The following is a 12,607-nucleotide window of genomic DNA, read 5'->3' as shown; positions in this document are numbered from 1 at the left end:
GTTTTCACAAGTTGGTTCCTGCATCTGCGGTTGCAGCCATTTCATGCGATTGTTTGTTTTGCTGAAGTATATGAATATTGCCACCTTGTGGTTATTTGTGAAGCATCAATTATTCACCCCCAGGAGGGAGTCATTTTCCTTTTTCAAGAACACAGTGAATAGGTTGCATTTTAGGTTGACCTTCACATGTCTAAAGGTGATAGCGATTAACCCACAATTCAGTAAGTCATTGTTTAAACGTGTCACAGTGAGTCAAGTGTAACAAGACGGTGAAATGTATCAGTTTCACTCAAACACTAAAACAAACAAACACAATGAAAAGAAACTGCCCTCAAAGGCAGAGCTCTCATGGGAACTAGACAGCAAGGCCATGGAAAGATGGGAAGAAAAAGGTAAAGATTAAATGCCAATTTCGAGACAAAAGAGGTGGATCATTTTGTAGCCAAAATGTATCATTTAAGGCCAACGTCTGCAAAGTGTGGCCCTTTAGTAGAGCATTTTATTTGATATTCATTTTGTACAGATTTTTTTCCTTCTTTTCTATTTTATATTTTGTGTGACTATTTCCTGTGCCCTAAAACACGTTTAGACACGTTTAAAATCATTACGAGGGATGTATTTCATATTACTTATGACACAACAACCTACAGTTATATCTTATTTTTTATGATGGGATTTCACAAAAATATCTTTAACGGCAACATTTTCAGTGTTTCTTTTTTCTCTTAGTCGATGTTTTGGCTTTGACTCACAACCGTGAGCCCCTGAGGACAGTTTTACAGATTTAAGGTGACCTATGATTTAAGGTGAATATCTCAGATTGGAAAAATACATCCGTTCTGAAAAGGATTTAGTGTTGAAACGGGCCAATGCATGCACTGCCGTGGTCATGGGGTAGCATATTGATAATATATTTGTTTTGTTTTGTGATGTTCAGTTGGGGGCTGCCAACATATACTGGCACTGAAAAGGGTTAAAAATGTGCAGTGTTTTCAAACCACACTGCATCTAGAATCCAGAAGACATGCTACCAGGAGACTAGTTTTCCATTCATACAGAAGAAAAGTCGTTCATGTTAGCAACACACAAACATTACTCCAAAGTTTATCAACATTTTTGTGATAGCTTGTGCCAGTGTCTTACACCACCACTGCCAAACCTCCTCTGAAACTTGAGTGCTGCTTTCTAAATAGAATAAAAGCCCGGTTCCTTCGGCTCGTCGAATCAATAGACCAGCAGCCCATTAAGGCAGGCAGGCAGATCTCGGATAAGAATAAGTGTCTGACCAAGGAGCACGAGCACAGAACAGCTCTCCATTGTTGTCCGGCAGCATCGTCGTCGTCACACTCCACAGCTGCTCAAAATGCAGAGACTAAGGACACACTGGAATTAGTCCAGCACAAGTTTGACCGCAAAGAATGGAGTGTAATGATGATGTAATGCGCTTTCAAAACCCACAACAAATATTTTAAGTGGTAGTTTTAGCTTTCACCTATAAGAAATATTTTTTAAAATGTCTCACTGTTTTTATTTTTTAGGTGGGTTCCATAGATACTATGTTTTTTAGAAGATTTATGTTGAATAGTATCAGAATATTGTTGAGTCACTGACAGGCTGGACGTCCATAAGAGAAGGAACAAACAAGTCAAGGAGGCAGAGTATATTTGGAAACTCTGGATAATTGCTTTCAGTGGATAGAAGTTTCCAATTATCCAGACAGTTCTGCCAGCCTTCCCTCCATGGGAAAATTGTAGGGGAGGGGTGCCAGGGGTGGGTGAAGGGCTGGTGGGTCCAGCTGGTCCCGTCTCTGGAGGGACTGCCGAGTCATCTCCTGTACAGAGAGCGTCTGCAGCTGACCCATCGAGTAGCGCCTGCCCGTCCCAAGCATCTCAGCTCAGATATGTAAACATTCAGGGAGGATTTGGACACAGCGTATAAATTGTCCAGTTGAACCAGAATGTGGAGGCTGTGTGTAAATATTGTCATTGATGAGGCAAACAAGATGAGCTTATAAAATAGCTTAGAGACCATGAAACACGCTGAATTATCCGGAGCTTTTAAGTCACGTCATCTGTGTTAATGAGGCTACAATGTGAAGACTTGGAGCCACCCAGACCATCAGTCCGGTCACATGTCAGCTGACTGACACAAAGGGGAGTCACAAATATGCAGTAGGAGGCAAAGCAAAGCCTGGAGGTCATTTATCCGACAAGGACTCACATGAGTTTAATCATGCTCCGTTAGCTTAGCTTCAGTAGCACGATTCAGTGTCAAGACACTTTCGATCACAAGAGAAAATGTCTTCAGTTGGCAAATAGAGGACGCTGTGCATGGCCTCCTAACATAAGCCTTAACCTCCCAGTGTGCGACTGCACCTTAAAACCAAGGTGGGGTTGAAACTTCAGTGATCTGGCTCAAGAAAATCCACATCTGCAACTAAACAGAGAGCACGGTCATCTTGACTTTTAAAACATCTGCAAAGAATTCCACTGTCTCCGCAAAGGACATGTCCAAAAAGGTCTACTCGGCTTGAATCAACTTCCCTTGAGGCAGCCAGACAAAGAAGGGACTGCAGTAGATGGTGAATTGGATGCAACAGCAGAACTGCTGTTGAGTCAAGACCAGAAGAAAAAGCCAGTATATAAAAGGAAATATAGTGCTGCCGATAAGCTTGGAAGCCCAGTCTCTGGAAAGTCTCATCTTCCTCCTTGGAAATGCAGCTTCTGAGGAGGTCAATTCCTTGCCTTCCTTTGAAGGTTACCCAGGCAAGCTGGCATGAGAAGACACGTGGACCTGGGACCGTAATGTAGATCATTCCAGCCTCAGGAAATTCTCAAGATACCACCGTTAGAGTTAGAGCTTTCTGGAGTGACTGGGAGTTTGCGACTCCAGAATAAAATGAATGAATGAGTTTCACCAAGTTACAGTTTGAATCATACTTGAGGATGGTGTGGCAACTTCAATATTGTCTCTTTGCCGTCCAGTGATCATAGTGCGGCTCAAGCTAACCAAGTAGGTTAGCTTAGAGGGTGGACATACACACACACACAACACCTGATATCGACTCCTTCTAAAGCACCAACCTCAGGATATACTGCATCATAAATTCTCAGACTTCTGGGTCCACCTCAACCTTTTAAATAAGAAAGCTTGGGTTTCCTCCAGACCTCAACGACCCTGGCTTGCTGGGCCAGGAATATAGAGAACCTATATACAAAATAATGTCTACTGAGAAGCACATTTTATGAATGCCAGGCGCTTTTTATTCACCAATAGGATTCTTTTAATCACTCATAGCTTGCTTCTAAAGGACAGGACTTTGGGCCATCAATCAGTCTTGAGATAGGAGGTTACCAGGTTCAGTATAGATGTGTAATGACGCGTAATACCCTCCGGTAGCTGTAAATGCCGCTCAGAGGCGAGCAAGAAAAATCATATCCAAAACTTACCCCGGCAGTTGCGGTCACCAAAGCAGCATCTCTCCACCAAGTTGACGCCGGAGCGTTAAAAAAACGATCCCAAATAATCCTTAGTGCGGATCCATCACCATGAGTCCTCCAGCTGCGCTCCCTGACACAGGGTTCTCCGGCAAGAACTGAAGAGTGGGTGTGTGTGTGCGTGTGTTTGGGGGGGGAATTCCTAGCAGTCACATTTTCCTGGGAAATGATTGGCCTCGGACCAAAGTTAAGTTGTAAGTTGTCAGCAGAGGCAGGGAAGAAGTGCGCCTTCAGAGAAAGGGCGTCTGGTTAGAAGTGAAAACGAATGTGTCATCCAGGGACTTCCTCCCAAAAAGACTTTATCACCGCTGTTTACGGAAAACGAATGCCATCCCAGTGACGTTTGCTCAGAGGCACAACCGAAAAAAAAGAGAAGCTACCGACCGACGAGGGTGACATTTTAGTTGCGATACAAACTGTTGACGCGGAAAGGATTATAACAGCGGCTGCATTGTTTCCAGCGTTTGCGGCGAAAAATATAAGTGGATCAGTCTGGGCATCTTCCGGGGTTGTCCCCGTCCACGAACTGCCGAGTGCTCCTCCGGCGGGCGGGGTCTTCTAATTACCCTGGATTATTGCCTACTCTTGTCGTAGTCATCATATGTACTAAAATATATATATATTGTTACTACAACTACAGTTGTAGTGGAAAAAAGAGAGTCGATTTAAATGATCAAGTGCTGCCAATGTTGGCGCACTGGTTTTTAGATAACCAATTACTGTGTTCTCACGTGTGATATTCTATTTTTACTCTATTAAAAGTGTTAAAAGTATAGGAGGAAAAAAAAAGGTAGTTCCCATACCGGGAGTCGAACCCGGGCCGCCTGGGTGAAAACCAGGAATCCTAACCGCTAGACCATATGGGAGCGCTGTTGTGCATATAGAAAAAAAGGTATATAACGGGTTCACCACCATTACTCTACTCAGCTAACAACTTCTATTTTTTTTTTTAAACGTTGTGGCATTAACTACCCAAATTACCTGCACGATATTGTTTGTTGTGACGCCATCAACAATTTGCAACTAAGAGTGGAATGAAGGCAATTCCTCTTGAACTGCAGCCGGGTTGGACCGCATTGAAATAGGAGCATATATTTGATTTGTTATGTGACTTTGTTGTTGAATTGTTATGTGACTGTCGTACAGCGGAAGAAATAATTGAACTCTTTAAAACAAGAACAAAATACGGGCTCCAAGTATATGACGTCATGTCTCCGGGATGACTCAAGTGTACAATATGGGGGTAAACACTTTTGAAATAAGTAACGCTACCTGGATTCCGACTAAATCTTGCGTCTTATTTGAATCCTTATGCGCATATGTGTGCTCTATTAAGAAGAAATAGTATTATTTTACCAGGCCTTCGAGATGTCGCCTCACATTTACTTCCCTGTTTCTATTTTAAATGGTAGCGTCCTGATACTGGCCCAGCCAGCCAAATATTTGACAAACTAGCAGTCCTTGCCGAGGCAGCTAACTGCTTATTTCAAGTAAAATACCACATTAATCGACACTTCATCCATCCGTAGCTGGTTTGGTTTATGCTTGCTACATAAATTAGCGTGCGCGCAAGATGTCAACTCCGGCGAGACGGCGTTTAATGAGAGACTTTAAACGGTGAGTGAACGAAAACAACAGACTGCTAGCCGAAAGCTAACACTAGCCCTTCAGCAATATTGTGATTAAAATAAGTGGGATCAATTGAAGATAATATACACAGCAGTGTCGGTTATTTTTATTTTTAGAAATGTACTCAAAGACAGATTGAATTACCACCCAATATTCAGCGGGTGGTTGTAGACAGAAGTATGAAGATAGGATCACCCAGTTCTGGGGCCAGTTGGAGTAAGGTTGTGTAACTTGTGTTCATTAACAGGCTTTTGTGATCCCACACACTGTTACCACAACAGAATCACACCAACCTTTGTGATTGTCTTCTCTATGATATAAGGGACCCATACAGTGCATAACTGCTGAAGTGATATATAAAATGCATTACACATGACGTGGTTCGATTTAAACGTCAACAATGCTTGATCACTAACTCACTCTAAGGACGAGCTGCCATCTGCCACCCAGATACCAAAAGGCTTCAGATGCCCAACACATGGCACATGGTTTCTTATCCCTGACCTGTGTTGCAGTGTTGCAACAGAATCTCTATTGATAAGGGCAGTCCGTGACCTGCCACACAGAGATCAATTTCCAGCCCAAACAGTTGTATGCCTACAAAATTCAGGTACGCACATCATGCGTTCCTTATTTAGTGGAATACATAATAACCTGAGGATCTTGGTTTGTTGTCACTTCTTCTCTCCACTTCTGGAGTCGATGCTAGACTGTAAGTTTAATTGAAATAAATTGGATTGAAATGATGTATTGAAGCAAGTCATTCAGGTGACTGATTCTGACCTCTGATTTGAAGCTTATCCCAGACTTCAGGCAGGGAATTAGCCTAGTAGCCCAGTTAAAATAGGCTTACGCTGTGGAACGTTAAAGATGAGGAGGGTGTGGACGTTAATCAATCAGGAATAATGTTCACAGCAAAATATCATGTTTGTCATAAAGTAAACTGAATGACTTTAGCAAATGGGAATTATTTTAATTTCTAGTTAACCCTGGGATAGTTTCCATAATGTTAGTCATTTATGATCTGATAGTTTTCGAGGTTGTATATTTGCAGATATCAATCAATAAACTTCATTTAATTAAATAAAAAGTGTTCCTGGCTGTTTAAAAGTTACATTCATTTGACAAACTGATTAGAAATGACAGTGTGCTAGATGCCATGTTAAGTAATACATTGTCTATCTCTCTTCTTCACCGTCTCATCAGGCTGCAAGAAGATCCTCCTGCAGGTGTTAGCGGGGCCCCCTCAGAAAACAATATCATGGTATGGAATGCAGTCATTTTTGGGTAAGTTGCATTTATCTCTGTCTTGTATTCATAATTCTATTATAATACATAATTCTAGATATATCTCTGATACAAAGACATTTCACAACCTTAAGTTGATGCGCACACTTTTAAGACGCTGCTGTTCAATGGATCATCCATTTGTTTGTCTTGTAGCAATGGCTCCTGTCAATATGTTTTAACAAGTCTTTTTTTCTTTTCAGACCAGAAGGAACACCTTTTGAAGATGGTAGGTCCTGTTTACGTCCAAGTAGTTATTTTGGGGTTTTTATTTTTCATACTGTTGGAATCATGGTGGTATGTATCAATTTAGTACCACTAAGACGTCAAACCTTCAAACTGCATGCTAACACCCAAGTGCGTCTATTGGCCTCCAAACAACTTACTTTCCTGTTTTTATCGTGAGTTCTCAATAGCAAGACTGAAAGACATTAACGTCACTGGACAAATGGATCTTACAGATCAAAATAAGCTTTTTGGCTTTAAATGATGTCTGTATGAGAATTTTACTCAAACGAATATATAGACAAAGCTCATCTGATTTTTTTATGTTACAAGTGTGGATGTGTATTTGTGGTTATGATCAATATCCAATTTACCTGTACTCAAGTGTGTTTATTTTATCTCTCTGCTCTCCTACCAGGGACTTTCAAGCTCACCATTGAATTCACAGAAGAATATCCAAATAAGCCTCCTACTGTGCGTTTTGTCTCCAAAATGTTTCATCCAAATGGTAAGAAGTAAATGGCAATAAAAGCATGGACTCATACCTCACCACCTGTCTGTTCTGTCACAGTGTATGCTGATGGCAGCATATGCTTAGACATACTTCAGAATCGCTGGAGTCCCACCTACGACGTGTCGTCCATCTTAACTTCTATACAGGTAATAATGGGGGCGTCATGTGACCAGTTTTGAGCGTAGTTTCCTGACCACATTCAAATAACTTATTATGAACAAAAACTATAATGAAAAATAAATGATTTCTTGATAAAAAACCTTTCGATTTCTTTGATGATCGGTGACATCTAGCGGTGAACTTATAGATTGCAGTAAACGAGTAGACCGTTTCTTCTGACCATGCGCCACCGTTTCTGAGGTTTACGTGGGATAAGTCCAGTCCTTAACTGTATGGACCCTACCTCCCACTTAGTTGATAATATTCCAGTATAACAACCAAACACACACGAGGTCCTTAAATTTGAGTGTGGCAACCACGGGAACTTTTAGTCCTTCAAACATGAAGAGAAACTTACTGAATTCTCTCTTGTGTTCATCTAGCAGAGACATTCCTTCATCTAAAATAATTGTAAAATGTAGCTTTACCATTGGAAGATCAAAAGAAATTAAATTTTTACCGTGATGTTTGGACAAATAGTTTACATCTACTAATACTTTCTTTCCATTGTTTCTCTCCTTTGTTCTAGTCTTTACTGGACGAGCCAAACCCAAACAGTCCTGCTAACAGCCAAGCGGCTCAGCTGTACCAGGAAAACAAGCGGGAGTATGAGAAGAGGGTTTCTGCTATTGTTGAACAGAGTTGGCGTGACTGTTGACCTGCAGCGTGGTTCCAGTACCCACAGTCCAGAGTTAGGAAAGAAACTCATGAAGAACACTGGTCTCACCCAAAATAGTTACACTTGGTAATATTCTCATGACATTGGCTACCGGCAACTGTTGCTTGGTTTGTATGCTGTTGTGTTGTGGCGTCTTTGCCGACGCTGTTGTAGGGCAAATGTTTGTTTAAAGAAGTTAATGTACCTTGTTATATTCGGGTTACTTGTTACATGCTTGCCCCCATGTTTTATTTTTTTTTTTACCCAATTGGATTCTTCTAGTAAGTTGTTGATTTGATTGCTGTGGTTGACAAGAACTAGAAGGTAATTGGCTCTGGGTGTTTCTGAATCATAGACTTGCTGATGCGTACAAACAGGAAACATACTGGACATTCTCCACACTTCAAACTTGCTTCTGCTTGGGGTGGGACTTTTACATTTATCTATGACTTCACATTCAAACATGGTTTACTAATGTTGACGTTTAAATTTGTCGAAAAATATTTACAACTTCATAGGATGGTGTCTGTTGAGCTCAGTGGTAACCCATGTAACAAATTGTACATTATCTTGTAAATAAAAATAAGTATACAAAATGATGGTCCTTTCTGCGGTCAATAACGTTCACACTTGACGAAAGCTTTAATTCATTTAATCATTAAAGCTTTGAAACGAGAGGACAATTCAACTGTACACACAGCACGCCTGACATTTGACAACAGATATGTACGTCCCAGGACGGTAGTTAGATCAGGTTAGTCCAGAAATAGATCATTGTAAACACTTGGAAATAACAAGCCAACAGACGTTTAACTGGGATACGTGTGCATAAACTGAAGACCATGAATCGACTGGGATCTGGAGCCTCAGTTTAGGAATGCAGATTTAACCCTGAAAGGCTTCAGTCAACATGACAGCGATGTGCCATTGTGAACACAGTGATTGGCGAAGTTCATCTGTGGGCTCAGCAGTGAGATGCCTGAGGTTTGATGAGCTCATATCGTCCAACCTGACCTTCCTGGAGGAGCTGCCCGATCAGCTGGTCTTTGCGAACTTTACGACTGACCACAAGAAAGCGATTCTTTCCTTGCCCGTACGACTTACTCCGAAGTCCGTATTTAAAACAGACGTGGTGGACCTGCTTGCGCTCGTCGTTGGTGAGGTCGTTGGAGAAGCGGAGGTCATCCTGGCGATCCGAGCTCACGTAGTTGCGAATGATTTCCTCAATGTCGCGCTTTGTCACCTGATTGCCACTTTTGTTGGCGTCCATTCCCAAACCTTCTCTGGAAAACTGCTCCTTCACTTTGATGGGCTCTGCGATACCCTCGCCGTCCCGACCCAGACCTCCGCCTTTCCAGCCCATCTTGCGCAACAGCTGATTCCCAATGTTGTCTTCTTTGATCTCCTGTTTTGTGTCCTCCACACCAGCGCGAGCCATGATCTGAAACCGGGATATGGCATCGGGGTCTTCGTCCCTGTTCACCTTGGATTTCACCACCGCCTGTGTCCGTTTCAAGGTGTTGAGAGCTTCTACTGCTGCAATGTGCTTCACTATCTTTTTGTGTCCAACTCCAGACGCCACATACTGGCCTTCCAAGTAAACATCACACTTCCAACTGGAGTCTGGCAGGACTGAGAAGGAGTAGTCTGCGTTGACTTTGTTAAACTGAGCCGTATCATTAATGATGCAGATGGCGTTATCGGAATTCTCCAGGATAACCAGCTCATTCAGATCCTTTTTTCTGCTGCTCTGCAGCCCGAATCCACCAGAATCAGACGGTTCTCCAAAATACCTTTGTTCCTGCTGCCGCGCTGCCTGGTTCATGCGGAGTTTATTCACCGCCTCCTCTGCAGCAGCATGTTTGGAGCTCTTCTTGGTGCCAGTAGCCTGGGCCACCATCTCACCCTGCACAAAGACGCTGCACTGCCACGCGTTGCCATTTGCCACTGGTTCAAAATGATAATCTACTTTCATACGATTGAACGTTGCGGAATTGTTCAGTATGCATATGGCATCATAAGCATTGTCCTTCACTATGAACTCCGTCCAGTGCTTCCGTGGGTCCAGTTCATGTTGGTTCTTGGAGTTGGGTGCAGGTTTGTCCTCCAGGCTGCGGATTAGAGGCAAAAACTCGGGTGTGGGGCAGTGCATCTGACACACAACCATGTCATTGTAAATGGTTTGTCGGTATCTCCGCTGCACAACACGGACCTCAACTGGTTTCAGAAATAGTTTGACAGCTTGTTCAGACGCCCGATCTCTTGCCCCGTTTTTGCTACCGGAGTATGCCGTGGCGAGGTACACATTCTGACACCTCAGTTCGCAGGCGTATCCTTCTGAAGGCAGTTTCCTGTTCTTAGGTAGATCATACTGAGGTATGTCCTTCAAGTTGACATAAATATACTCCGGGTTGGTTTTGCAGGCTTGGATGCTGCGGCTCAACATGAAATTGTAATTGGGAGATTCGGATCCAGTCATCAAAACCGGGTTTCTTAAAGCTACACTCACGGCAGACGCTACGCTGGAAACAAGACGCTGTTTCTCATCCAATGTGGACTGAGGAAATTGAACAAGTTGCGCTGAACAGGCAGGACTTCTCCTGCCTGGGCTGTCACTTGTTCTGCTGGAGGATGGCCGTTCTTGCTGACCATAGCCAAGTCCCTGACGCCCCGCAACAAAGCCCCCCGATCTGCTTCCACCACCGTATCCATTGTAATGCTGCGGCTGATATGAGTCAAAGTTTCGGGAGGTGTGGGTTTCATACTTTGTTTCATAATCCTGCTGTGTTCTTGCAAAAAAGTTTGAACTCCGGCCTCCATAACCCGACCCACCTGTGTTTCCATGAGAGAAGTCTCGGTCCTGCTGTGTGCTTCTGTTGCAGCCCCAAGAGTTGGAACTGTAAGACGCCGCTCTATCAGACTCAGGCCACTGAGACACAGGGCATTGTGGTCTTCTGCTGCTGCTGGCGTAGGATGAGTAGTGGTCAGACTCCCAGCGTCTGATAGGAAACGATTCACTCCTTCTGGATTCTTTATTATTCTCCTTTTCATCATTGTGGCTCCCTCCGCTGACAAACTGCACAGGCTCAAAACGGGGTCTTGTGCCGAACTTGGACAACGGCATCGCCCTCACTGGATCCTCAACTGGAAAGAGAAAAATGATCAGATTTCAGCTCTCTAAACCCATCCAGCACAATGTGGATAACAGTGAGTACCTGCGTGGTTTTACCACTACTGAGATCCAACAAGATTCATGACTCTACATAGCTCAACTCCACATGAGTAATTCACGTCAACGAATTACCAATAGACAAATAAGGGCAGTGCAATGCAAATAGCACAGTGTTGTCAAAGCAATAGAACAACGAGGATAAAACTCACAGCCATCAGCAAACCGTCTTCTTTTAGCCTCGGAACAAGGACTTGGCTCGTAAGAGGGCATACCGCTGCTGGTGGACCACTGAGCCATCTCCAGCAGTCATGTATCAGACCGGAGCCATACCTGTGAAAGAAAGTAAGAGAAAAAATACACGATAAAATATCAAGACTGGTGCGGCAAGTATGATAGGCTCGAGTTCGGGTGACTCCTGAACCATTGACACTCATCCCTGCATCCAACATGTCAATAACAGGCCCCGGCAAAGTGACGCAGTGAGTCATAACATTAGCTTACGTGTCTTTGGAACAGTTCAAACTGAAGCAGATATTCATACGTCAAATGGTTTAAACTGTTATCCTACCTTAACGTGTAGTCCACACCAGTCGAAGAGGACGCACTGCTTAACGCTTGTTATTGTTGTGCAAGCTTCTTTTAGCAGGCTAACGCTGTTAGCACTGTTTCCATCCAGTCAACCCGCACAACAGCAATTTACTGGCTGTGGTTGACAACCTGAAGTCGAAAAATATGCTTAAAGGTTGCAGGGCCATCGCCGACCATTCGGAATTCAACGATATACATTAGTATGTCATTCTGGGGCTCAGAATGTCGCAAATCGAGCTTAACTAAGGTAGTCGGAAATGACTGTGACTAGTTCCGGTTGGCCAACCCAGAAGTCGCGTTATCGAGAAGCAACACAACTGGTGTTCAGTTTTTCATTCACATTTAAAGTTTTCAACATCGATACAACCATTAAATTTCGCGTTCTACCGTATGACAAACAAAAAGAATAAATAATTATTGTCCATTTATAAGTTACCTCCTCACTTTTTTTTAAATGAAAACATAAATATGACAATAGAACATACTGCTGAGAAATTTTGTATTTAAGTTTGTTCTGAAGAACAAAACTTAAATTGTGTTAGATTTAAAGTCATATTTATAATACTGAAATGAATTGTTCTAAATTATGTGGCAGTTCCATGCTAAATATATTAAATGGTTCCCTTTATTATTTTTGACACGTTCTGGTGCATGAGATTCCCATGAAATCCTAACACAACTTTATTATTAATTTACAACACGTTGGATGCTTTCTGTGGAAAACGGCAGCGGATACAAGTGTCCACCCTTCCACACTCTTCCCAAAGGAACTTGGTCAAGGCAGCAATGGGAAGAACAACCTTGAAGGATACTGCCATCCCAGTTCAGTAACCTAGAGAGATGACAAACACAATGGCGGCAAGTATATCAAAAGAAAG

The 12,607-nt window shown here is 42.8% G+C and overlaps 3 protein-coding genes and 1 non-coding gene across 4 annotated transcripts in view; 1 reads left to right on the top strand and 3 right to left on the bottom strand.

Moving 5' to 3' along the window:
• Positions 1-3,987, bottom strand: part of elf1 (E74-like ETS transcription factor 1) — a 46,865-nt gene extending 42,878 nt beyond the window's left edge. Inside the window, exon 1 of the mRNA XM_053878827.1 lies at positions 3,450-3,987. The gene's annotated coding sequence lies outside the window, so the exon portion shown is untranslated. The remainder of the gene's footprint in view (positions 1-3,449) is intronic.
• Positions 3,988-4,291: 304 nt separating this feature from the next.
• Positions 4,292-4,363, bottom strand: trnae-uuc (transfer RNA glutamic acid (anticodon UUC)). The gene has a single exon. It is a non-coding gene; the product is annotated as a tRNA-Glu (tRNA).
• Positions 4,364-4,902: 539 nt separating this feature from the next.
• Positions 4,903-8,559, top strand: ube2a (ubiquitin-conjugating enzyme E2A (RAD6 homolog)). Its single transcript, XM_053878541.1, has 6 exons — positions 4,903-5,114; positions 6,333-6,413; positions 6,617-6,642; positions 7,057-7,146; positions 7,210-7,298; positions 7,841-8,559. Exons 1-6 carry the CDS (start codon positions 5,071-5,073, stop codon positions 7,967-7,969), a joined length of 459 nt encoding a protein of 152 aa, XP_053734516.1. The 5' UTR covers positions 4,903-5,070; the 3' UTR covers positions 7,970-8,559.
• Positions 8,560-8,593: 34 nt separating this feature from the next.
• On the bottom strand, positions 8,594-12,139 carry nkrf (NFKB repressing factor). Its single transcript, XM_053878533.1, has 3 exons — positions 11,710-12,139; positions 11,351-11,471; positions 8,594-11,113 (listed from the first exon to the last, which is right to left on the bottom strand). The coding sequence occupies exons 2-3, from the start codon at positions 11,436-11,438 to the stop codon at positions 8,934-8,936; spliced, it is 2,268 nt and encodes a 755-aa protein (XP_053734508.1). The 5' UTR covers positions 11,439-11,471; positions 11,710-12,139; the 3' UTR covers positions 8,594-8,933.
• Positions 12,140-12,607: the final 468 nt, after the last annotated feature.

Source organism: Synchiropus splendidus, chromosome 11 (genome assembly GCF_027744825.2).
Source record: "Synchiropus splendidus isolate RoL2022-P1 chromosome 11, RoL_Sspl_1.0, whole genome shotgun sequence".
Classification (NCBI taxonomy): Eukaryota; Metazoa; Chordata; class Actinopteri; order Syngnathiformes; family Callionymidae; genus Synchiropus; species Synchiropus splendidus.
This window is presented reverse-complemented; position numbering and strand designations above follow the sequence as displayed.

Excerpts from the sequence above, each read along its gene's own strand:
- ube2a (XM_053878541.1), top strand. The coding sequence starts at position 5,071 with ATGTCAACTCCGGCGAGACGGCGTTTAATGAGAGACTTTAAACG. Across the intron at positions 5,115-6,332 it reads TTAATGAGAGACTTTAAACG|GCTGCAAGAAGATCCTCCTG; the intron begins GTGAGTGAACGA and ends CCGTCTCATCAG. Across the intron at positions 6,414-6,616 it reads TGGAATGCAGTCATTTTTGG|ACCAGAAGGAACACCTTTTG; the intron begins GTAAGTTGCATT and ends TTTTCTTTTCAG.
- nkrf (XM_053878533.1), bottom strand. The coding sequence starts at position 11,438 with ATGGCTCAGTGGTCCACCAGCAGCGGTATGCCCTCTTACGAGCCAAGT. Across the intron at positions 11,114-11,350 it reads AAGACGGTTTGCTGATGGCT|TTGAGGATCCAGTGAGGGCG; the intron begins GTGAGTTTTATC and ends TTCTCTTTCCAG.